General features: G+C 47.9%; 1 protein-coding gene across 3 annotated transcripts in view; it reads left to right on the top strand.

Moving 5' to 3' along the window:
- Nucleotides 1–1,001: 1,001 nt before the first annotated feature.
- Nucleotides 1,002–25,004, top strand: part of XDH (xanthine dehydrogenase) — a 59,933-nt gene continuing 35,930 nt past the window's right edge. The window contains exons 1-11 of one of the 3 annotated variants that reach the window (XM_043468249.1): nt 1,002–1,393; nt 6,418–6,475; nt 9,365–9,461; nt 11,083–11,191; nt 14,235–14,361; nt 15,307–15,368; nt 19,102–19,170; nt 19,503–19,592; nt 20,758–20,899; nt 23,545–23,637; nt 24,231–24,382. In XM_043468249.1, coding sequence (XP_043324184.1) covers nt 1,352–1,393; nt 6,418–6,475; nt 9,365–9,461; nt 11,083–11,191; nt 14,235–14,361; nt 15,307–15,368; nt 19,102–19,170; nt 19,503–19,592; nt 20,758–20,899; nt 23,545–23,637; nt 24,231–24,382 — 1,041 coding nt within the window. In that variant the 5' untranslated portion in view covers nt 1,002–1,351. The remainder of the gene's footprint in view (nt 1,394–6,417; nt 6,476–9,364; nt 9,462–11,082; nt 11,192–14,234; nt 14,362–15,306; nt 15,369–19,101; nt 19,171–19,502; nt 19,593–20,757; nt 20,900–23,544; nt 23,638–24,230; nt 24,383–25,004) is intronic. The other 2 variants (XM_043468248.1, XM_043468247.1) reach the window with 2 other exon arrangements.

The following is a 25,004-nucleotide window of genomic DNA, read 5'->3' as shown; positions in this document are numbered from 1 at the left end:
TCATCCTAGTTTGCCCTGGACTGAGATATGTCAAGACTTTAGTGCTAAAATCAAGACATCTGGAGGCAAACTGGAATGATCAGCCACCCAACAAGTGGAATTTCATCTCCTGCTTAAATGGAGGCTGTTGTGAGAGGGGCGTTGGTTGATCTCGTGGTGGTTGTCCTGCCAGTCTTCTGTTTCTCTAAGTTATTTCTGTACCAAACACATCTGCTTTTCTCCCTCCTTGTATCCTTCAAGGGATATAGGGGAAATGACCTACCTCAGAGAGGCTGGCTGAGTAGAAGACCAGAGAGAATGCTGTTGAGTATGTGCATGTGTCAGAGAGAGAGAGAGAGACAGAGCTGGGAGGGGCATTGGGGTGCTGGGCTTTAGAACCCATTGGTGGTGTCAGGTAGGTGATATGTATGTGTGTTTATACCAGTAGTTAATGGAGACTGGATGGGGAAGGTTTTCAGCTCGGTATTAATTCTGCCTATGACTATGAGATAGGCACATTTTATTTGGTGCAGTATTTTAAAATATGTTTATGAGTTATTCTGACAGTTTACTCCATGGTGTTTCACTGAGAGAAACAAAAGGAAAACCTCAAAAATGGCTTGTTATGAGGATTATTTTTATTGTGCTGTGGAGAATACGTTTACAACAGAAAAAAAAAAATTAGGTTGTTTGCCAATTTACAAAGCACTTCCCAAGTACGTCATCTATCCCTCAGCCTTTTGCTCTTGATGTCATTCATTTGCCCATTTACAGATGAAAATCAATGAGTTCTGAAAGTGAGAAGAGACAAGCTGGAGTCAAAGGCCAGAGTTTGCATCTGAAGCACTGGACTCTGCCTCTTGTGGCTCCAGACTCCTCCAGGCTCTGGGAGAATGAGTCCTGCATGTTAAGTGCTGAGTCTGGGTCTCTATAAGTAAATGGTGAGATGACAAGTGTGGACTTGGAGGATGTGATTCATCTCTATTGCTATGACTGCGACTATGACCATGGCCCGTCCCCCTTCTATGTCTTCAAGTAGGGGATGAAGCAGGTTCCATGAGGGTGATGCCTAGGACACACAGCCATCTAGCACCAAGGCTATATCCACCGTGTCTTCCTCTGTGCTCTCGGACACAAGTGTTGGGGGTGTGATTTGCTGTGTACGGCTGTTTGCATTTTCCTTGATTGTGTAAACTGGTGGCTTGTGCCAAGAACTCTCTGTGCCCCGAAGCTCTAAGCTTGGTCCGTCCCATTGGCTGACTTCATTTCTCTTTTGGGGGAGGTGTATTTGTCAAGTTGCAGGGCAGTGATAACTGGCAGTACCTTTCGGGCGTGAGGTACCTGGAGTTTGGGGACAACCAACCCATTGACAATGACAGCAGATGAACTGGTTTTCTTTGTGAATGGCAAAAAGGTAAGCAGAAGCTGACTTTTCCTCTGGTTTCCCTGATCCCTGGGAGGGATGTTTGTCTTCTCTATTTTGGGTTCTCGCTCACTTGTTCGCCTTCTCTCTCTTCCTTCAAAGCTATTCCTGAATTTGGGGTATCACTGGTGAGAGAAGACCTTCTCAGGTCTAGAACCCAGTTGAGATCCCCATGGGGCAGAGGAACGATGGGGAGTGAAGAGAGAAGAAGGGTATATGTGAGCACTCTCCTCCCCCGCGCTCCCAGCCTGTAGAGATGCTGGCACCAAGCTGAGAAAGGTAGACAGGGTTCTTGGTGAGATTGGAGGTCACCCACCCCACCTCTATTTTGGTGTTTAATCAAAAGCATCCTAAGGCTTTTGTTGCTCTCTTTACTGAGAAAAGGAACAAGAATGTGTTTTCTTGCTAATCTCAGGATATAACGTGTACACAGGTTTGATTCTGAAATTTTATCCATATCAATGTAACAGCTAACTTGCGTGAGGACATATCCTGACATCTTGTGGCAAGTCACAATTCTTGTTTCCTAAAGGGCATGGGTCCCCCCCCCCACTCTTGGTTATATGTATAAATAGTGCAAACCTCTTACTTTGATAAAAATTGCCCACTTGGATCAACTTCACTGGTGTTCATAGGAACCTAGGAAAAGTGGGGTTGGAATGGGACAGAGGAGAGTCTTATGATATGGGTACCAGTCCTTGCAGCACCAGAGGGGTAAGAATCTTTGCAGATTTTAATGCAGGTGAAGGGAGAGAGCTGTAAGCACATCACATTGTCTCCGTTGTCCACTTGCCCTCCCTCCACCGGTGCTGAGGTGCTCGCTTCAGCTCCCGGATTGTGAATGAAATGGACAGTAAAAGAGTAGCTGTGGTTGCACATTGTGAATGGCCATGTGGATTTTATGAGTGAGGACCAAACCCAGGAGTCAGAGCAATTTTGTTTTGCAATATTGGCAATTTTAAGTTGAGAAGCTAGGCGACTTTGGAGGAAGTTTTCAAGAATTAAAATGCAGCTAGTGCTTAAATTGTCAGGGTGTGTTTGGGTGACTCCCAGGGGAATGCTGTGAGCTGTTGCAATGTAAGGGGCTTCCAAGGAGGTCAGATTCGATTTCAGTGGTATCAGCGAGTGCTCCTGGGGAAGGAGGTCACCCGTGCTCTTCCAGGTGCAGAGTGGTTTCTCTGTGTTGACTTCCTTTCAGCAAACTAAGACGTAGGGCAAAGCTTCCACGTTGGTGGTTGTAAGATTTCTGCAGCCAAGAATTCCAACAACGCTGTCACATGCAGCAGTTACATTGGAGAGATTTAAGAAACAGTTGCTGAATAGGTTTTCTTCACATATTACTTACACAGAGGCATCTTCTGTGGCATTTTTGTAAGTGATTTTTGTAATGGGTGAGCAGCTGGATTCAGTGACTTAATTCAAAGGTTTGATTATTTATGAAGCCATCAATTCACGTGTGACAGTGCAAGGTTCTTTCTTTGGGGATGGTTGCTGTGATGCACCGAATCTAGAAAGCAGCATTTCAAGGTCAGTCTGGTTTGTTGAAAGTTGTTTCCCTGTGTATTTTATTTTCACCTTAGGAAAGCAATTTAAAATTTTTTAGATGATATTATCGCATCAAACCCTACCATCTCTTGAAACTTCCACTACCGTTAAGTTTCTGTGATGAATACTGGCGCATTTAATTTTGTAAATGTGGACTTTTGAGAATCTGCTGGAAAGGTGGTGAGGCAAGGTGAGGAGTGATGAGGTGAAAACAGTGCTGTAAAAATTGGACCAAGCAAGGAATTCCCAGTCAAATAGAGGCAGATGTTTCTTCCCAATTCTATTCCCAAGATGTTCTAGATCTTTCTTTACTAGACATTGTGCAAGGAGGTTACCAAAGAAGCTGATGGAACTTGCTGACTCACTCTTAAATATGCACTTCCTCCTCTTCCTATTTCAGACCACTGTCTAGGACTCCTGTCTTCCCTTGCTGTGACCCTGGAGAGGGTGTAAGATACAAATGATCAAATACCTCCAGAGCCTTCTGTGGTGGTGACAGGCCTTGGTGACTATGGCTTCCACTTCCTCTGATTTAAAGTCAGAGTCAAAAGGAAAGAGTTGCCCAGTATTTTGGTATCACTGTAGTGATCATGCTTTTGGCTGTTTTCCTTTTTTTTTTTTTTTTTTAATGTATTTTTAATAGGAGGATAATTGCTTTACAAAGTTGTGCTGGTTTCTGCTATATGACAATGTGAATCAGCTCTAAGCATACATATATCCCCTCCTTCCTAAGCTTCTCTCCCAACCGCCATCCCCCCCCTCTAGGTCATCACAGAGCACTGAGCTGAGCTCCCTGCGCTGTACATCCGCTTCCCACTAGCTATCTCCCTTACACACGGTGGTGCATCCATGTCAGTGTTACCGTCTCGATTGGTCCCACCCTCCCCTTCCTCCGCTGTGTCCACAAGCCCATTCTCTACGTCTGCATCTCTGCTCCTGGTGGTCGGGGTGGGGGTGGGGGGTTGGTGCTGGATTCTTGTTATTCAAACAGTCCCTCTCCGGTTAGTGGAGATGTTGACCCCTGGAGAAGTCTGGAAAATTCTGCATGGAGGGTACAGCTGAAAGTGTCCAGGAGTGACGCCCACGAGAAGCAGCAGTCAGTGATAATTCAAAACTCAGTCACGTACCCACCTACCCCCCTTGTTATCAACATTTACAAGCTCCTCCCAGGCCTGAGGCTGTGGGACACACATGCATGAAAGGAACACAATCTCCAAGACCAGGCATTTACCATTTGGGAGCTAATGAACGGGTTGGCAAAGTGGATTGTGATCAGGTAAATTACCATATTCCAAAATGTATTTCAAAGACAAGTATCCCCACAAGATGCTCTTTTTAGATATTCTTATACCACTTTGTTGGCACATTGTAGGTGCCCAATTAATGTGGAAAGGATGAATGGATGGATATTAAAACCCTGAGAAATCCTCTACTAAAGAAATTTACTTTTCAAACTTTGAACTTTAAAAGTTAAACTTCTAAGGAAGTTGCAAGAAGAATACAAAGAAATGCTTGCTAAATGAATGCCAGCAAAATGATATATAGGTACATAGATATATAGATTTTTAAGTACATAATTTTATATATTTAAATATGTAATTGCAATGAACATATAAAGTATAAAATTTTATTTATGAACAATTGAAGATGAATTTCAGATATCATACTTTTTTCTCCCTTAAACTAAGAATAAGGGTATTCTTACATAGCCACAATCTATTTATAAAAATCAGGAAATCTAGTGTTACTATATCATTATTATCTAATCTCTAGACTTTATGCAGCATTATTCCAATTTTCCTAAAAATATAATTTATAGCTTTTTCTCCACAACCCCAGGACCCAGGATCATGCCTTTCACTTAGTTCTCAAGTCTGTTTTTGTTGTTGTTATTGCTCAGTCACTAACTCATCTCCAGCTCTTTGTGACCTTATGGACTGCACATGCCAGGCTCCTCTGTTCACCACTATGTCCCAGAGTTTGCTCAAGTTCATGTCCATTGAGTTGCTGATGCCATCCAACCGCTGTCTCATCTTCTGTCACCCCCTTCTCGTCATGCCCTCAATCTTTCCCAGCATCAGGCTCTTTTCCAATGAGTTGGCACATTGACGGCGGTTGGGAGAGAGGCTCAAGAAGGAGGGGATGTGTGTATCAGGTGGCCAAAGTATTGGAGCTTCATCTTCAGCATCAGCCCTGCCAACGATTGTTCAGGGTTGGTTTCCTTTAGGCTTGACTGGTTTAATCTCCTTGCTGTTCAAGGGACTCTCAAGAGCCTTCTCCAGCACCACAGTTCAAAAGCGTCGATTCTTTGGCACTCAGCCTCCTTTATGGTCCCACTCTCACATTTATACATGGCTACTGGAAAAAACGTAGCTTTGACTGTATGGACTTTTGTCAGCAAAGTGATGTCTCTGCTTTTTAATACTATCTAGGTTTATCATAGCTTTTCTTCCAAGGAGCAAGTGTCATTTAATTTCAGATACCTTCTCCTCCTAATTCAGGAACATGTGGGACTCCTAGTACAGGTTTCTCTAAAGAAATTCTTATCACACGTCTGTGTGTGTGTGTGTGTGTGTGTATGTATGCTAAGTCACTTCAGTCATGTCTGACTCTTTGTGACCCTATGAACTGTAGCATCCCAGGCTCCTCTGTCCATGGGATTCTCCAGCCAAGAATACTAGAGTGGGTTGCCATGCCCCCCTCCAGGGGATCTTCCTGACCCAGGGATTGAACCCTCATCTCTTATGTCTCCTGCATTGGCAGGCAGGTTCTTTACCACTAGCGCCACCTGGGAAGCCCCTTATGACACATGCTCTCCCCTTACTCACCCCAATCATCCAAACCCTATTGTGCTTGATGATGCAAGAGGAGAAGTGAAACAGATTTTTACGGATTTCCTTCTATGATTTCCATCAGGACCTGGCACTGAACTTTGTAAGACAAACTTTCCATCTTATTGAACATTCTGTTCATGGGCCTTTGGTTTGAGACTTTTCCTCCATTTCTAACCTGTGTTAGTGTTGTTCATTGTGATAACCCAACTCACAGTACTCTGCTATGATCACAGGCCGACCAACTGGCCGCCTACTGCCTAAGAGTCTACTCTCCAGGAGACAAAGCCAGAGGTCTGTCCCTGGCATACACAGATGTTATCCAGCAGCTGGAAATGAAATGACATGCTTAACTCAAAGGGGACTTTGCCTTGATCAGCCCAGTATGGTAGGTGCCACACCTACATGCCCTGTCATGGGTCCAGAGCTGAGCATGAATGCAGAATTTTAGAATTGCAGGGTGTTAGCTTGCACACAATTTGGCTTGCAGCTAATATGTTCATCTTATGGAATGGTCAAGAAAAATACCTTCATTTTCATGATATGTTTAACACACCTCCATTAACTCTGCAAATTCTTGGGTGAGACAATGGCTAAGTATATATTTGATATAGTTTTCTTTTGTGTTTGTTTTTATAGGTGGTGGAGAAAAATGCAGATCCAGAAACAACCCTTTTGGCCTACCTGAGAAGAAAGTGTATCCTGACTTTGGAGTGGGGATGAGGGAGAGGGGCCACGGGGAACTCATTCTCTGGGCCTTAGGCCATTTGCTAGTAACTGGTCTGGAGGCCATGGAGTACAGAGAAGAGCGCTGGATTAGGGCTCTGGATCTCTGCATTTTAGCCGCAACTCTGTCACTTGGCAGCTGTCTGACCCTGGGAAGTCATTTGAACTCTGTGGGTCTGAATTTCTCAGCTGCCAAATAAGAATGTTGTCCCAGATATTCTTCAAGGTCTCTTGCATTTAAGACTCCAGTAATGCTGAGATTTAATCTTGGGCCTGTAAAACAAACAGCTCCAAAAGGCGCTCCTTAGCCCTGACCAGCTTCATGGCCTTTCCCTTCCCCACCAGGAAGAATGTGTGGGGGGGTGGGAGCCTGCCTCAGCAGACCTTTGTTAATACAGGAATGGGCTTCCCATGGAGGCTTTCAAGCTCTGCAAAGTGAAAGGGAAAGTCAGAGGAGGGGGTATTCTGGGGGAAAGGGATGCCTGAGGTGAGAATCCTGTAGGGGCACCATCCACTGTGGTAATGGCAGGTGCTGGGAAGCATGGGGTGGGGGACTCCTGTGGGGTAGGGTGTTGCTCTGCCCCCAGCGTGGGGAGGTCTTCTGTAAGATCCTGCATCCCTTTTGTTCTTTCATAGTAGGAAAGGATTCTGAGACCCTGGAACAAGAACAACAGTAAAGATAATAGGAGCTAACATCTAATGGGCACTGACCATGTGCAGGCAGAGTTCAGGAGATTTGTGTAGGCTGTCTCACTGACTCCACCGCGATCCCTTTGACAGAGGAGGAAGTGAGGCTGGGTGTGTTCAGGCACCTGCCTCCCCCACCTCACGTATTCTGCACACGTGCTGGGAGGCCTGGACTGAAGCCCAGCACCACGGTCTGAAACTCCCACCCACCACTGGAAACTTTCTAGGGGTCTGCTGTAGAGTGATGCCCATCCTGACCTCTGTCAACAAACCCCTGAGGCTCCCAGAGGTGGGGATGTCTTGTAGCTCTTTCCAGTGATGTATTTTGGAACAACAAAAAGATGTCTCAACACCCACAGAAGCCAGCCTGGAATCCATGGCCTTCCCTCTAGATTTTTCACCTCCTATCAGAGAGTGGCTGGCTCTAGTGTACTTTGTCCTGGATTTTTGACCTGGAGAGGGAAGGTCTGGAGGTTCACAGCTCATGGACCTGATGGTGTTTTTGTAGAGGCAGAGTCACTCAGTAGGATCAAGGAACTGCATGAAACTCCATTTCCAACCCATCTACGTAGGCAGCTAGGGAAGAGAGGCTCATTATTAGATTGTTAGCATCAATTTTTGGTTTTCTAATACGGTTGTGAAGACCCAGCAGGCTAAGAAGTTCCTGATCATAGCATTGGTTGGTTTAAATGCCAATTCTCAAATAAAATCCAACCCTGAAAGATGGCTTCATGTAAATATGAAGTCCTCGTGGCTTCTTGCTGCCTGTGTTGAGAGTTTATTTGTCAGAGTTCCAGGCAAGAGAGAAGACTCCAAACTTGACTTCTACCTTGGCTTCCAGAAAGATCCCCAGGCTAGCAGAAGACCTCTAGACTACTTTGGGCTGCTTCCTTTCATCCTCATGAACCCCGAGAGTGATCTCAACTGCTGATCTCATAGGTCCAGACTAGTGAAAGGAAAAACTCTAGATCTAGAGCACCCTCTTCAGCTGTACCTTAAAAGAAGCAGCAGCATGGTGAAGGAGGAGACCCCAAATCCAGAATTAGAGTACTGTGTTTGGGCCCTAACACTCAAAGTAACTGACTGTTACCTTGCAGGGCTTACATTATGTCTTGGGTCTCAGTCTTTCCTCCTTCTTTCCTTCCTTCCCTCCCTCCCTCCTTTTTCTTTCTTTCTCCCTCCCTCCTTTCTTTCTTTCATTTCACTGTTTCTTATAGCAGTTCCTGCCCTGCCTGCTAACCAAATTATTGTGAACTTCAAACATGGGTATGAGTGCTTTCCAAGTAGAAGATGCTCTATCATTGTTAATTATTAACTTTATCTTAAAATTAGGGAAATAACTAGGAGATAAGAGACTCAGTTCTTTCCATCTTCAGCAGGAAACTGAAAGCCTTGGAGGCCTGGGGGCCTGAGGGAGAAGCAGCAGTGGAGCTGGTGTGTCCCGTGGGAAAGAGGTCACCGTAATTGCTGTTCTCCAAAGCAGCCTATTAGTTAGGCACTTTTCAAACTTCAAAAAGTATCAGAGTCTTAATTTCTCCCAAGACGTAAGAGGTGTCTCCAATATTGGCTTTTGACCCCCAAGATATCCTCATTTTAATTTCCTTTCACATATCTGATGGGATGGATATTCAGAAGCCCTTAATCCAGCTCTAATTTTGGTCCCCAGACTTCATCAGTCCATCCTCATCAGTTTGGTGAGGGAATGAGGGAAGCTGAACTCAGCAAGTTCTGTACTGGCCTGTGTGGCTTCATTGCATGCCCACCTGGGATGAAGTGAGGATTGCTCCACATGCTCCATCTTTGAGGCACCTGATTCACCTGCTGTGTGAGCCCACCAGTTTGGGGGCCTGTTAAGACCACACTTAGAAGACTGTGATCCCAAGAAGATCTCCAGGTCTAGAGAGCAGTGGCACTCCAGTCCCAGGGGATGACACATGGGTGCCAGGGCCTTTCCTCCTCTGCACGTGGAGCTGGCCCCATCCCTGCCTCCCTGGGTTGCAGGGCAGCCTCTCTGAGTGGGAGGCCCTTTGAGCCTGCTGCCTCCCGGGCTGAGGGGCCTGAGCCTGTGTGTGGATGGATGGCTCTTCACTTGCAGCTCAGCCCAGGCATTTCCCAGCAGCCCAACAAAGACTTTTTTCTTTGAGTTCATACTCCTTAACCCTTGACCTTCCAGTGGGGCTGAGAGGAACCAAGCTGGGCTGTGGAGAAGGGGGCTGTGGGGCTTGTACGGTGATGCTCTCCAAGTATGATCGTCTCCAAGACAAGATCATGTATCCTTTGCTTGCTGGCTGATTGCCCTTGGGGACTAGGATGCAGGCGTCAGCTTTTGAGTGATGGTGTGTCTGTGTGTATCTGTGTGCATGTGTGTGTCTGTATGTGTGTGTATGCACACATGTGGGTAAACCCCTGTGTTCCTGAATAGGCTTTGATCATGACCAGGGGTATAATACAATGATGTCTTAGGGAACATCTTCTTGGCTTTTAAATATGGACAAGATTCTCCACTGTTGATAAAATCAGCTTTCTAAAATTCAGACTCATTTCACATCCCATGAAATCCTTCAGTAGGCCTCCATAGCCCCCAGTCTAAGTCTAAATTTTTTGCTCAACATGTGAGGTCTTTCAATTTGCCCCACCTTTCCTCTCCAGTTTTCTTTCTCTCCATGGGTCCAGCACTCCGCTCATGCAGAAACAGTTATGAACTACCAATGCTCCATGTCCACTCATTTCTTGGTCTCTGCACAAGCTGTTTCCCACCTTGAATGTCCTTTTTTCAAGGACTTCTCCACCTGACTAATTCTTATTAACACCTTAGGATTGGGCAAAATATCACCTCCTCCATGAAGGCTTCCTTGACCTCCTAAGGTTGGGTTAGGAGCCCTCTGTGCTGGTTCTTTGGTGCCACATACGCAGCCCTCCTGCAACCCTTACCATAAGATATTTAAACTGCATCTTCACACTGGTTTCTGCTTTCCTGAGTTGAAGGCAAGCTATTAAAGGACAGAGTTTTTGTCTGATTCACCTTTATTTCCTCAGCCCTCAGCAGGGTGCCTGGTATAAGGTTGGCCTTCAGTGACTGATGTTGGTTGCATGAGTGGGTGAGAGGTGAGTAAAAGGATGGAGGTGGGGAAGCTCTAAGGGCTGTTCACCTGGGGGTTTTGGCCTCCCTCTCCACACAGATGAATGGGAGAAATGGAGGTGAGTGAAAGCAGAGAAGCAAAAGTGACAGGAGGTTCTGAAATTGAAGTGGCTAAGGGCTTCCCTGGTAGCTCAGCTGGTAAAGAATCTTCCTGCAATGTGGTTTGATTCCTGGGTTGGAAAGACCCCCTGGAGAAGGGGTAGGCTACCCACTCCAGTATTCTTAGGCTTCCCTGGTGGCACAGACAGTAAAGAATCCTCCTGCAATGCAGGAGACTTGGGTTCGATCCTGGTTGGGAAGATCCCCTAGAGGAGGGCATGGCAGCCCACCCCAGTATTCTTGCCTGGAGAATCCCCATGGACAGAGGAGCCTGGTGGGCTACAGTCCATGCAATCACATGACTGAGCAACTAAGCACGTAGAGAAAAAGGGACGCATTAGACCTGGGACCTCCCAGAGGCTTCCTCTTTACTCAGCCTCCAGGATCTACCTGAGTAAGAGGCAGCTGAAAGTGCCCCTGGCTTCCACGCTCCAGCCCAGAGGCCTAGGGTGCACCAATGCGTGCCCCCACAGGACAACCGGGGGGGCTCGGGCCCTGGCCCGGGTGGAGAGATGAGGATCCCTGTGGAAAAGAGAACATAATGTAGAGTGAGGAGAAGTGACACGAAGCATCACAAATCTCTCAGACCCTGCGCTCGGGTCCGCTCTGATGGCCTGACTGGTCAGTGGGATGACCTTAATCTGGGGTTCCAGCCACTTTTCTGCCAATGCCTGCCTGGCCCCCATCTGCTCCTTGCACCATGTGGCTGTGACGACCGTGGAAGGAATTGGAAGCACCAAGACGAGGCTGCATCCTGTGCAGGTAACCAGCGGCTCTTCCCAAGGCTGCAGGCTTGCTCTGGATTGTTGGGATGAGGGTTGCAGCCTGAGGCAAGGAGGCATTCTGGCTGGCCACCCCCCTCCATTCCTGTGGAGGTCAGGGGGCTAGCTGTGAGGTGGAAAGAGGAGACGCCCGAGCCTGAAGCTCCCTCCTGTGTTTGAGTGGCTGGTGACATTGCATGGCCCCGTGGGAACCACGAGATCAACTTGATCTGGTGGCTGCAGGTCTAGCTGTACCAGAGCTGGGGGAGGAGGGGCGGAGGACCTTCCTCTCTGTGCCCAAGTGTGCTTAGGAAGCCCCCTGCCTTCTCGGATTGAAGATTCCAAATGCTGTGTGCCTTTGATCAAAAGCCCACTTATTCCCTGCTCCCTCCCACAGTAATTCCATTGCACCTCTCACCTCCCACCCACAGATCACTCAGACACAGGCTTGTTAAAGTGGCGGCTAGCAAGGGCAGAGTCAGAGACATGTGGGTGTCTGACCAAGGCTTTCTTTCTGGTGGTATCAGGCATCTGATGATGGGTTGAGATTGGGACCTCTTTGGGCAAGAGTGGGCAGTAGTCAGGGTTCTGTGGAGTGAGAAAGGGTGTTCGTAGGCTAGGTGGGAGAGGCCCCACATCGAGCAGGGCACAGAGGAAGGAAAGGCCGCAGTTCCCAGCGCTCATGTTAAACTGAGGTGGAGGTCTTTGGGAGGGTGTGATCACAGAGGGTGTCTGAGCCAGACCCTTTTCTTAATATTCCCTGTACCATATCATTCGGATCTTGCCTTCCTTGGGTCCCTGACATGAATCCTGGAGCCAGGGCTGCCAGTCGAGCAAGCTAATTATACCCCCAGAGGGAGCATCTTGGACCAGTCATGGGGGTCAGAGTGGGGTGAGGCGGTATTACATCACCTGTGTGGCTTCACTTCCTAGGCAGGAAAGTGGCAGGTTACTAAACTTGTCCAACCTGCAGCAGGTGTGAGAGGGTTAATGAGGGCTTGTAATTTTCTTTGAAACAAATAGATGAAAGAAAGGAGCTGTTTAAACACAGGGATCGCATCCCTAGAATCAGAGGAAAGCTCTCCCTTTCCAATGGTACAGAGCCTTATTCCTGATGTGCTTCTTTTGGCTCCAGATAAGCTTAGATTCCACTTTCCCTTGTCCGTTTACGTTTTCTTCTGGGATTCTAAGACACCACATTTCCGCCCTCCCTCCGTGCTGGAACCACGTGCAGTTCCTTCTCAGCTCAGTCCCTGATCACCACAGCACCCTGGGCTCTGGCCTGGGCCCAGTCACTTCTCCACCTTCACACTCTCCCGACATGAGTTTAAGACCATATCTTCATATCTTCAGCTTCAACCTCTCCTCAGAGATCAGACTCCGATTTCCAGCTGCCTACTTGAATCACTAGATGGACGTCTGATCTAAAACTTAACAAAAACTCTTTTTCCCCCCAAATTCGTTCTCCCCTGGTCTTCCTCCATCTGAATCAATGGCAAAGCATCCATCCAATTTCTCACGACAAAAATCTAGGAGTCCCCTGTGATGTTTTCATTCCCTGCACCCAGTCCATCCAGAAGTAATAGCTACTCTACCTCCAGAGTTTACAATGAAATCTTCATTTGTTTCTCTGTCTCCCCTACAACTGTTTCGTCCAGGTCACATCCCTTCCCACCTAGGCCACATCAGTGCCGTGATCCACTGTGTCTTCTCTTGCCCCCTTGGCCATTCTCTATTCAATAGCTAGAGTGATTCTTTAAAAACACAAACTTGATCGTATCAAGCCCTGCTGAAATTCCCATAAAGGCTTCCCATCATCACACCCAGAATCACAATCAGGATCCCTAATCCTGGCTGTGAAGAGCTGCAGGCTCTGGCTGTTTCCTGTTTCCCGGGCTGACATCTCTCGTCCCAGGGTTCCACCTGTCCTGGCCTTTCAGCAGATTTTCGCACTGTCTGTGCTCAGAGTCTTTCACTCACTGTTCCTTCTGCCTGGGTGACTCTCTTCCTTGTTCCAAATCATGTCATCAAGTTCACCTTAAAAGTCGCTTTATCATAATGGCTTTTCTGACCGCTCCAAATAGCCACTAGTCACTCTGAGTCATGTCATCTTGTACTAATTCTCTATATAACACCAACCTCCACCTCGAATATTCTTCTTTGTTTTTTTCAGTATTTCCCCCACTAGGATGTGAGCTTCGTGAGACCAGGGACCTCATCTCTCTTCTACATGCTCCATCCCCAGGACCTATACTATGCCTGGCACATAATAGATTCTCAGTAAATATTTCTCAAATTAATGACTATCCGAGCTAAGTGCTGGTGATACAACATTCTAGCAATTTTACTTGACGTAAGTTCCAAGAGAGATTCCCAAGAGATCAAAAAATAATGTAGATGAGGAGAATTTCGTTGTAATAAAGATCTGGCAGGTCTGAATGAAAATTCTGTGACGTTCAATGCTTTTAGTGAATTCTACAGCACACATTCCCCAATTCTTAAGTCTCCATCCATTGGGCTTCAAGAATTGCCTTCACTTAAGAATACAGGGGCAATTTAATTTGGAATAAAATGGATTCACTTGGTTGATTTTGGATTGTGGGGTAGTGAAGTTAAAAGAACTTGCACAGTTCTTGCATTCACCACTGTGATCTTACACACATCCCTTAAATCTCTTAAATCTTCCTCCTCTGTCTTTAGTAAAGAAAATAGTTCTAATTGCCACTGTTCTTTGAGGGGGTATCCTATTAATAACTGCCATTGGTTAATAACATGCCAGGTATGATGGCTAAGTGTTTTACATGAATGATCTCACTGAATTCTCAGCACAGCTCTGAAGATAAGTGCTAGGGTAGTGCTAAACAAACAGACAAGGTTTAGGGAGGCTTGGTAACCCAGCCGAGGTCACAGCTGGTAAGTGGGAACACTAGGATTTGACTTTGTACAGTGCAGACTGTCAACGTGGACTGTCTTTAGTTGAGTCACATAGGGAGCCTGGCAGGGGTTCTGCCAACACAGGTGTCTATGTCATCTGCCCCTTTTAGGAGAGAATTGCCAAAAGTCACGGCTCTCAGTGCGGGTTTTGCACCCCCGGCATCGTCATGAGCATGTACACGCTGCTTCGGAATCAGCCCGAGCCCACTGTTGAAGAAATTGAGGATGCTTTCCAAGGTATGGTCCTTGTGCAGGGCCCAGGAGGCAAAGGGCAAGTCGGTTTCCGAGGAGGGCAGGGCAGGGGCAGAGTAGAAGCCAGGAGTGAACTAGGAGTTCCAGGCACTTTTGAGAGAAAGGCTCAGGCTATCCCATCATGGTAGCTAAGATTTCCTGGGAGATTGGCCCTTTCTTAATTTGAAGAACACTTGGTTGGTTTGAAGACCTTCTGGGTTCTCCTGCCTTAGTGTCCATCTTCCTGCACTGTCTTCCTGACCACCCTCTATGCTGGCAAGGGTGACCTTGAGTGGCTGGCATGGGAGGTGGTCATCTGGGAAACTGCACAGAAGTCAATGACATGGCATCTGCCTTGGCAGCTTCCCCAGAGCAGGGTTCCAGGGGGCAAAGGCCATGTGTGAGGAAGGCGGCCCTGATTCTGTCTTGGGCAGGGACTGGCTCCCCACTTTGACTTCTGTGAATGGGCCCAGGTGGCTGGACCTGATATCTCTTCCTCTGAATTGAGTAGAGAAGGTTTCCCATCCATTCAATTTCTTTCAGTGCATTATTTATTCCAGTTATTTATATGATGTCCAGTCATATGTCAGGCACTAGACAGGGTACAAGGACACAGGAATGGAAGATAGTCCCTCTTCTCAAGGAGTCCATGTTCTGCAGGGGAAGAAAGTTTATAATGTAGTTTGATAAGCTCACTGATAAAGCTTTGACTAGGAGTCACCATGGGAGGACTTAGGGGAGCACTTCATTCAGTCTAAGCATTCTAGGAAGGCTTCCTGGAAGAAGTGGTAGATGTTTGGAAGTCAGGGGTACAAGTAAGAGGAGGATCATTCCAAGTAAAGAAAATAGAATATGTAAAGAGGGCATTTAACTGAGCTGGGAGCAAAGCCACAAACCCCTTAGCTGCCCTGGGGCCAGTGCTGACATTGCAGATTTTTCCTTGGCCCACAGGAAACTTATGCCGCTGTACAGGCTATAGACCCATCCTCCAGGGCTTCCGGACCTTTGCCAAGGTGAGTGGGGGCTCGGGGACAGCAGTGGCCTGGTTCCCGAAGCAGCAACGCTCAGGAATCACAGTTGGGAGGGATGCCAAGGGCCTCTGGGTTACAGAGAAAAAAGATAAGATGGCCAACTGGCAGAAACTTCTGCTGTAGGTACCTGGCAAGGGTGCTGGGCTTTGCCATTCTTATTTGGGGTGTGGGGTAAGTGGTGGTTCTCATCAATAGCATGGAGACTTTCCTTCCAGGAAAGGCCTGGAGAGCTGGCTCCTGAAAGAAACATGCCACCTAAGAGCAAACTTCCTCCAGGGCGTTCGGGCTTGGCATTCTGCCTTGGTGTCTGGCCCGCTCAGCCCATGGTGCAGGTGCTGAATGTGACATTTAGTAACAACCCAGCCTGACTCAGCACTCGCGTCCCTCTTCCCTTGCCGTCCAGGCTGCTTTCTGCAGCTGGCACCCTGCTGGGTTTATGAAACTGCTAATTAGATCTCCAGACAGTGTGTGAAGCCCTGCAGTATTCGTATAACTCTGAGTGACAAACCACAGCTGGGATGAACAGGCGCTGATCACATAAATGCAGACACACACCTGCCATGCGGCAAGGAGGACCGAGAGCTGGCTTCCCCTTCTTGGCTTAATCTCCCCAGATTTTACCTGATTACCCAAATGCGTCAAGTTTATCCAAACTCCTATCAAACTGTCTCATCTCAATTTGATTCTGGGTCGAGGGGAGAGTCACAGACCTCTAAGGTCAGTGTCTTTCACTGACCTTAGAGTTGGTACAGTGCAAAAAAAAGGAGTATTGTGTCCAAATAATCCAAAAGGGTGGAGGTGGGACCTCTAAGGATGGGAAACAGCACACCCTGGTGAATGCTGTTGATACTGAGGAACCAGGAAGTATGAATTTAAATGAAAGTGATTGAAAGCTTAGATTCCGTCTGCAGACCTGGGTTCAAATCCCATTCCATCACTTAATTGATACATAATATTGGGCAAATTTCCTCATTTCTAAAATGGGGATTATAATAATACCTACCTTAAAGTGCTTGTGGGAAGAACTCCTTGTAAAGCTCTTAGAACAGTGCCTGGCACATCGTACATTTTCAGTAAATGGCAACATAAATTATGATGCTCGTACATTTTTTCCTGTTACCCAATATTTAATCTTCATGTGCTGCTTAGGCTTCCCTGAGAACCATGGATTGTGAATTTTGTCTGTGTATTTACTTCATAGGAGGCTTCTCAAAGGAAGATAATCTGACCAGCCCTACTATTTTCTCGAAAGAGAAGGACTTTTGAGTGTAGCTGGGAAGTATCCTCCTTCTGAGAGTCAGAGTTTTATCATTTTTATCACTCTAGATCCATACCTCCCTCAATCCTGCTGCCTGGCAGCGTAGAGAAGAGTCAAATAGAGCTGGGTGCTTTAAGTAGCCCAAGTGACTGGTACACAGAGTGTGCTCAGAAGCTCATGCATGTTACTCACCAGAACCCCCAAGGCCCTCTTCAGAGCCTTTTAACTCTTATTTTACACACAGTTTTAACAAACTCAGTTATCTAGTTTACATGGCCACACTGGAAAAGAGTGAGGAAGGTATGCTATAGGAAGGCAGCCTGTTCACAGCAAGAAATGATAACATCCATCTAGCAGCAAAGAAGGAAATGAGGAATCATAAAAATAATCTTGAGCCTAATCACTTTAGCCTGAGCTTCCCAGGTGGCTCAGTGGTAAAGAATCTGCCTGCCAATGCAGGAGATGCAAGAGATGCAGGTTTGATCTCCAGGTTGGGAAGATCCCTTGGAGGAAAAAATGGCAACGTATTCCAGTATTTCTTGTCTGGAAAAGTCCATGGATAGAGGAATCTGATTGATTACAGTTCATAAGGTTGCAGAGTCAGACATGATTGAGAAACTGAGCATGCACACACCCAGAAAGAGGAAATCTCTCTGGGGGAAAACCCTAATCTTATCCAACCTCAGCAGGCCTTGAGGGCAGTGACACATCATCGTAAATCACAACAATTTATGTCATAAAAAACATCAGTGAATTATGAAGAAAAAAGATCTAAGTAAGAATAAGCTGGTACTTTAATTATTTGTGAAACTTACTTTTGTGAAATACATCCTGCCCCACAAGGACCAGGTGAGCAAGGCTGTTGCCTTACTGTATGCAGGGCCTAGTATTCCCCTACATTACTCCTTCTCCAAAAAGAGAGATGATAAGAGGCCCTCTTCTTTCTGCCCAAACACAGAGGGGAAAGGCAAAGTGTTGTTGTTTAGTCACTAAGTCATGTCCGATTCTTTGTAACCCCACGGACTGCAGCACACCAGGCTTCCCTGTCCTTTACTATCTCCTGGAGTTTGCTCAAACTCATGTCCGTTGAGTCACTGATGCCATCCAACCATCTCATCCTCTGTCACTCCCTTCTCCTCTTGCCCCCAATCTTTCCCAGCATCAGATCTTTTCCAGTGAGTCGGCTCTTCATGTCAAGTGTCAAAGTATTGGAGCTTCAGCATCAGTCCTTCTAATGAAAGTTCAGGGTTGATTTCCTTTAGGATTGACTGGTTTGATCTCTTTGCAGTCCAAGGAACTCTCAAGAGTAGTGGGGAGGTAGAAAATAGACAGCTCTGAGATCCAGTGGTAAAGTAGTGACTACAGGAGGGGTCTGCAAGCAGGGTGGATGAAGCAAGTCTGAGAAGGCTTGCAGGTTCCCAAAGGACCTTCAGCCTCCTTGCCCCTCTGAGAACTTCTTCAGGGACACGGATGAGCTGTGAGTAAATGGTGGTATGAACACCCATTTCATTTAGTAAATGGTGTTATGAACGCTGTCTTCCACAATTCATGTAGAGAAGGGCTCCTCCCAACTACTCCCCTAGGAGCTGGCTGCTCTGGAAATGTGTCTAGGACTGAGCCTGGGAGTTTTCCCCACTCTTGTAGAACTCCACGATTCTGTAGTGTCTTCTGGGGCCCTGAGCTGAGACTTCTGCCTCCTTAGGGCAGATCAGTCAGGTAAACACTCCCTTTCCCACCTTCAGTGCATTGGTTTTGGGATGTAGCAATCTGGGCTCTAGTTTGTGCTCCGTCATTGGCATCTTAAGAGGTCTTGAGCAAGTCCCCTGTCCATAGGTGTTGGGTCAGCAGACCTGAACATAACCTCCCGAACAGGTCCATGTTGAGGAATAAAGAGTGTGAACTTTCTGGCAAGAAGTGCCGATAAGGAGTGGGAGGCTGTCAGGCACATCCCTGGCCCAGCTCTGGTCCTAGACATCTTTGGCAGGAGCCCCACAAAGACTCCAGCCTGGGAGGTGCCCAGGACTTGCTGGTTTAGAAGTACAAGCGTGAGTGATGTGAGAACCAACGGGAATTTCTCTCAGGGAGGCTTCCCCAGGAAGCAGTACTGAAGTAGGGAAGTGAGCACAAAAAGATGTTTTGACAAAATAGGGCCTAGTTTTTAATGGAGAAATTTTCTTAAAATTAAATTTCTCTGTTACTTCCAGGAGAGATCCTGTTTATATATCCTCAAGTTATATAATCTATATTTATCAAGTGAGAGAAAGTAACTAAAGCAGAGGCAAGTGGGATGGGTGGGGGTGGGGGTGGGGGTGGGGAGGTGCAGTATCTGCTGCTCCTCTAGATGCTGGGGTGGATTTCAAACCCAGGTTTCATTTTACAGTAATAATCTAGGTTCTTTAGCTCCTGTGAAAACTCTTTGCAAATATCTTTGTGTGGTATTTGTGGTCATCTCTCTAGAATGGTGGATGCTGTGGAGGAAATGGGAACAATCCAAACTGCTGCCTGAACCAGGAGATAGACCACAGGGTAAGTGGGTCTTTCTTGGCCTGGAAGCCTGAGGGCCAACCTCAGGTCAAAGGAGCCAGTGGGCTATCTCTACATTCTGGGCTGTGGCCGCTGGAAGAGGAAACCATTATGTTCAAACTGTGAAGTTGGTGAATGTACTCCTTAGCCCTGGATCCTCTGGCAAAACCTCTTTTTTCCTGCTTCCTGGGAGCTACCTCTCCCCCAACCCAACCCCCACCCCAACCAGCCTGCGGGGGGCTGTGGATGAGCTCGCTTGGACAGAGGGCTGGGCCAGCCCTAGGGGGCATTTTAATGCAGGAGACGGTGTATCCCTTATCTTTTCCCCTTTCCAGCAGGTTACTCTCTCGCCGTCTTTATTCAACCCAGAGGAGTTCATGCCCCTGGATCCCACCCAGGAACCCATCTTCCCCCCAGAGTTGCTGGTAGGTGATGCGCCCTGAGCCCCTGGAGACCTGCTGAGTCCCACTAGTACCCACTGGGGTCTTTGTGTCCTCTTTGTCCTGTGGCTTTCAGCCTGAATTTCCCTTGGTTTCTCTTACTCCAAGTCCCTGTGCCACATATCGCCACAGGGACCCACACTTCTCCTTTTCACACGTGTTGCTCACAGGTGAGGAGTAGATCTGTCTGGCATGCTGTGTATAGTAATAGGAGCTCCAGAAGTGTTGGCTGGCATCCTGGCTAAATCTCTTGTCTGAGCCCTGAAGCAATGCATTCTCCTTTCTGTAAGCAGTCCATTTATTTACAAAACAAACAAAAAAACAAAAAAAGCTGTGTTCAAAGAACACAATGATCTGCAGCCCTATCTTAAGAACACCTCTCACGCCCATTTTCTCACCTTGATGATCTTGCTCCTCCACACCAACATTGATGGCAAACAGACAAACAAAAATCAAGCCACTCTCAAAGTTTCTCAAGTGCAGACTTCTCTAGGGGTGGTGAGCACATGAAGATGATTTTAAGAGTTCATTGGGCCAGAAAGAATGGCTTTGCAGCAGACCACCAGGATATCTTTCTCTGGATTATGAAACCTTTAAAAAACCATCAATTCAATTTGGGGATTTTCCCTCCTAGCTCTGCATCGCCCCTCATGCACTAGAACCGGCCCTCCATTACGTTCCCTTCTGATACCCCAGCTTCTGCCACCCCTGTCCCCTCTCTCACCTCCTGGAGACTGTGTGGGACAGTTGAAGTCACCTGTGGTGGCAACCTTCAGCAGGTCCCAGAACCTTGATCCCCAGGTTTCTCCTTTACCTGCGAAAGAAGAGACTAACAATGCCTTCTTCCCCAAACTCTTCTAAAGCTCTTTTAAACCACTACAATGTTGTAAAGTAATCCGCTTCCAACTAATAAAGTTAAGTTTAAAAAAAAAAATAAAGACTAAATGAAATAATGTATGTAAAAGAGCCGCGACCCAAGTCCTGCCTCAGGACCAAGTGCTTCCCCTCGCTTCTTCCCTGACATGCACTTTCCCTCTGAATCCAGTACTAAGCAAATCCATAGATGATCCTCTTGCAATCTGAAAGCAATGGCCCTGGGAATCACAGTGGGGAGGAGGAGGCCACATGGTAAGAAAATGGCATTTTCCAGAGGCTGAAAGACATTCCACCGAAGCAGCTGCGTTTTGAAGGGGAGCGTGTGACCTGGATCCAATCCTCCACCTTGAAGGAGTTGCTGGACCTCAAAGCTCAGTATCCCGAGGCCAAGCTGGTGGTGGGGAACACAGAGATTGGTAAGGGTGTTGGGCAGCTCTGGGTCAGCCTGTCCAGTTCAGCCCCTTGTGGCCATGTGTCCTGTGTGTCCTACTCTGCCTTCATTTCCCCATTTCATATGTGGAGGTAATGATGCCTCCTCTAATGGGCTTCCCTGGTGGCTCAGACAGTAAAGAATCTGCCTGCAGTGTGGGAGACCTGGGTTTGATCCCTGGGTCCGGAAGATCCCCTGGAGAAGGGAATGGCTTCCCACTCTAGTATTCTTGCTTTTAGAATTCCATGGACAGAGATGCTTGGTGGGCCAGAGTCTGTGGGGTCACAAAGAGTTGGACACAACTGAGCGACTAACACTCACCTTTCAAGGGTTGTTCTGAGTATTAACTGAGATCCTTGCTGATTGTTCTCCATAAACATTGACAGAGACCTGGCCCTATGCCAGGTATTCTGGGGGAGCCAGGGGTACCCAGATCACCTAGACTAGACTCCTTCCCTTGAGGGGCTCCAAGTCTGAGGGTAAGGGAGCAACATGGGTCAAGTGCCTGGGCCAGTACCTGATAGGCCCTAGGGGTTCCATAAATGTCAGTCTCCTGCTCCCTTTTTCTGGGGGTGACGTGGTAAGGCAAGGGAGGGGAAATGTCCCAGTGTGGCCGTTCTGTGTTGCCCACGACTGTGGCCACCTGCTCTATGATGCCACCCCCTAGACGTGAGCCCCATCATATGCAAACAGGGCACGGAGGCTCCAGAGGTGCTGCTCTCAGCCCGGTGCCTGAAAACTCAGGAGCAGAGACACCCCAGCCCCTGCCAGGCTCCATTCATTCCTATACCCGGCGTGGCCTGTTTCCCCTTGGCTGGGCCGCAAGCCCAGTGAGGATCCGGAGAGAGGATGGAGGCACAGGCCAGGGCGGTCTCAGAGGACCCTCAGAGGCCAGGGCGGTCTCAGAGCAGCCCATTCTAGCCTGTCAGGGCTCCTATCTCTGGCTCTGGAAGAACCCCCCAGGCCCTGGGTTCTGGTTGGTTCTGCAGCTGCAGAGAGGAGGGCCCGGCTCAGGGGTGTACTGGTGAGTACACCCTTAGATTCTCTTAGATTCTAAGAGAAAAGGAATTCACAAAGATATTACAAGCTCCAAATTAGAAATAATTGCCTAAGATCACTCCACAGCTCCACCCCTCTTCCCTCATACACCCTACCTCCCCCAGTGTAACCATCACACTCCCTATCTCCCCCAGTGTAACCATCACACTCCCTATCTCCCCCAGTGTAACCATCACACTCCCTATCTCCCCCAGTGTAACCATCACACTCCCTACCTCCCCCAGTGTAACCATCACACTCCCTACCTCCCCCAGTGTAACCGTCACGCACCCTATCTCCCCCAGTGTAACCATCACACACCCTACCTCCTCCAGTGTAACCATCACACTCCCTACCTGCCCCAGTGTAACCGTCACGCACCCTATCTCCCCCAGTGTAACCATCATGCACCCTATCTCCCCCAGTGTAACCATCACACTCCCTACCTGCCCCAGTGTAACCATCTACTGCCGTGATGTTGGGGGAAGCTGGGCATAGAGAAAACCTTATCAAGATGAACCACTTACTGCCTGCCTCTCCCTTCTTCATTCTATGAGCTGATATTCAAACAGATGAGGTTTCTCAAAGCCTGCTCCACCCTTCAGAGACCCTCTGCAGCACGTGAGAAGATGGGGGACGATGCACAGATATTTCCTTTTTAACCTTTTCTATTCACAACCCTGTGGGTGGGGCTGGGAGGGGTGCTGTGCTGACTGGGTCTGAGGAACAGGGGCAGGTCTGTTCAGAGAGGTTTCTTACTTGGTTCACTGGAAGGACAGAAATCAGACACAGACATTCGGTCCCATCAAGCCATGCACCGTAAGAACTCAGACAGATATTGGGACCTAGGAGCTGATTTTGAATTTTTCTCTCAGTCATTTTTCCTTTTTGTCTGAATGTTAGACTTTCATATTATATTACCATTATATCCCAACTCTAATAATTGCCCTGGTACTGAAATGTGCCCATTCTTAGCTGTATAATTTAGGAAAGAAACTTCACCTCCCTGTGCTCCAGTTTCCTATCTACTGTTGTTGTTTAGTGGCTCAGTCGTGTCTGACTCTTGGCGACCCCATGGACAGTAGCCCACCAGGCTCCTCTGTCCATGGGGTTTTCCAGACAAGAATACTAGGGTGGGTGGACATTTCCTTCTCCAGGGGATCTTCCCGACCCAGGGATCAAACCCATGTCTCCTGAATTGCACGCAGATTCTTTACCGTTGAGCCACCAAGAAAAACCTTCTTATCTATGAGCAGAGAAAATCACAGTATTTCATAGGGTTATTGTGAGGATTAAATGAGTTAAAATATGTAAAGTGTTTAGAAGGGTTTCTGACTTATTTTCATGCCCTTTTTCTAATATTGTGAATAAACACACATGCACACACACACACATGAAGTCAAGTTCGTCTTATTTGAGTTCCGATGAGAGAGAGAAAGACATAGCTTCCTGGCTGATCATGTGGAAACTGCCCTTTATCCCATGTCTTGTCCATTGCACCTCCAAGTCCCGCGACACCCACAGAGCATGTGAAATCCGTGCTGTCTGCAGAGGTGGGAGCCCTGCAACTTGGGGCTTTTCGTTTCTTTCGAGGCATTGAGATGAAGTTCAAGAATCAGCTGTTTCCTGTGATCATCTGCCCAGCCTGGATCCCTGAGCTGAATTCAGTGGAGCACGGACCTGAGGGTAAGGCGGGGCCTGCCTGAGCTCACAGGGGGGCTGGGATCCTGGAGGCGGGTTGTCCAGAGGATGGTGGCGATCAGGAAAGCCTCCCTCTGGCTCCTGCTGTGCCTGCTTTTCCAAGAGCCACCCTGCACTGGGGAAGCGGAAACCCTCACTGCTCTCCTCCGCTGAGCATCAGTGGTCAGGTGCCAATGGGCTTGGGGCTTGGTATTTTCAGTAATCGTTCTCAATCCTGGCTGCACACAGACTCACTCACGGGAATAGGGGGTAGGTTGGGAGGTGGGGTTGGGTGCTTTTGAAAAAAGGAATGCCAAGAGTTCAGCCTCAGAGATCTGATTTTATTGAGGTGAGAGTCACTGGTTTAGAGAAAAAAGCACTCTGGTTTTAGGCCTGGGGTTGAGTCCTGGCTCTTTTATTAACTGTGTGGCATTGGGCAGGTCACCAGACCTCTCTGGGCCTTAATTTCTGCATCCATATAAGGACGTGCACCCTGGTTCATCCTTACTCAGTTGCTGTGGAGCTTCCTAGGAGCTGTGTATAGAAGTGCTTCTTGAGCTGTGAGGTGGATGGCTGTCATTCCGGGCATGTGTTCTCAGGGATCTCCTTTGGAGCCGCTTGTCCCTTGAGCTCTGTGGAAAAGACCCTGCTCAAGGCAGTTGCCAAGCTGCCCACCCAGAAAACGGAGGTGTTCCGAGGAGTCCTGGAGCAGCTGCGCTGGTTTGCCGGGAAGCAGGTCAAGTCTGTGGCGGTGAGTCCCTATTTAGGGGCCCAGGATGGGCACTTTCCTCACAAGGTGAGGGGGCCAGTCTGGGTTCTATTACAGCCCGAATAGACCTCAAACTTGTGTTTAGAATTCCTGGGGGCTTGTTGAAAATGCAGATTCCTGGACCCCGCTCTCAGACAACCTACAGCAGATCTGGGTTGGAGTGCCGGGGTCAGGCTTTAACAAGCCCCACAGGTGCTTCTGATGTGACCCGAGGGCCACCCTGGGGGGTGCACCTGCTGTGGCCCCATCTTTACCCCTGAGGTTGGAGAGATGGAGCCGCCTGCCCATCTCTTTCTGAACTTAGCCGAGGCTGACAGCAGGTGGATGAGAGATAAGTTAGGGCGAAGCCAAAATAGGAAGGCGGGCTGCCTTTCAGAGTCAGGGGGAGAACCAGAGGTCGAGCCCCTTGAGAGGAGAGAGAGGCCCACGTGTTGACTGCAAGCAGCCTTCAGATGAGCCCCCAAACCCAGGGTTTGCCGACGGCGTTCTCACACTTGGCGCCATTTGAGTCTCACAACTCTTGATGGGGTTAGGAGGAAAGCTGACCCTTCCATTCTACTGTTGTAGCTGTTGTTTTAAATTAGAACAAAAAGCAAAGCAAAAC

Source organism: Cervus canadensis, chromosome 5 (assembly GCF_019320065.1).
Source record: "Cervus canadensis isolate Bull #8, Minnesota chromosome 5, ASM1932006v1, whole genome shotgun sequence".
In the NCBI taxonomy this organism is placed as follows: Eukaryota; Metazoa; Chordata; class Mammalia; order Artiodactyla; family Cervidae; genus Cervus; species Cervus canadensis.
The sequence above is the reverse complement of the archived record's forward strand: the minus strand, read 5'-3'. Positions and strand labels throughout refer to the sequence as shown.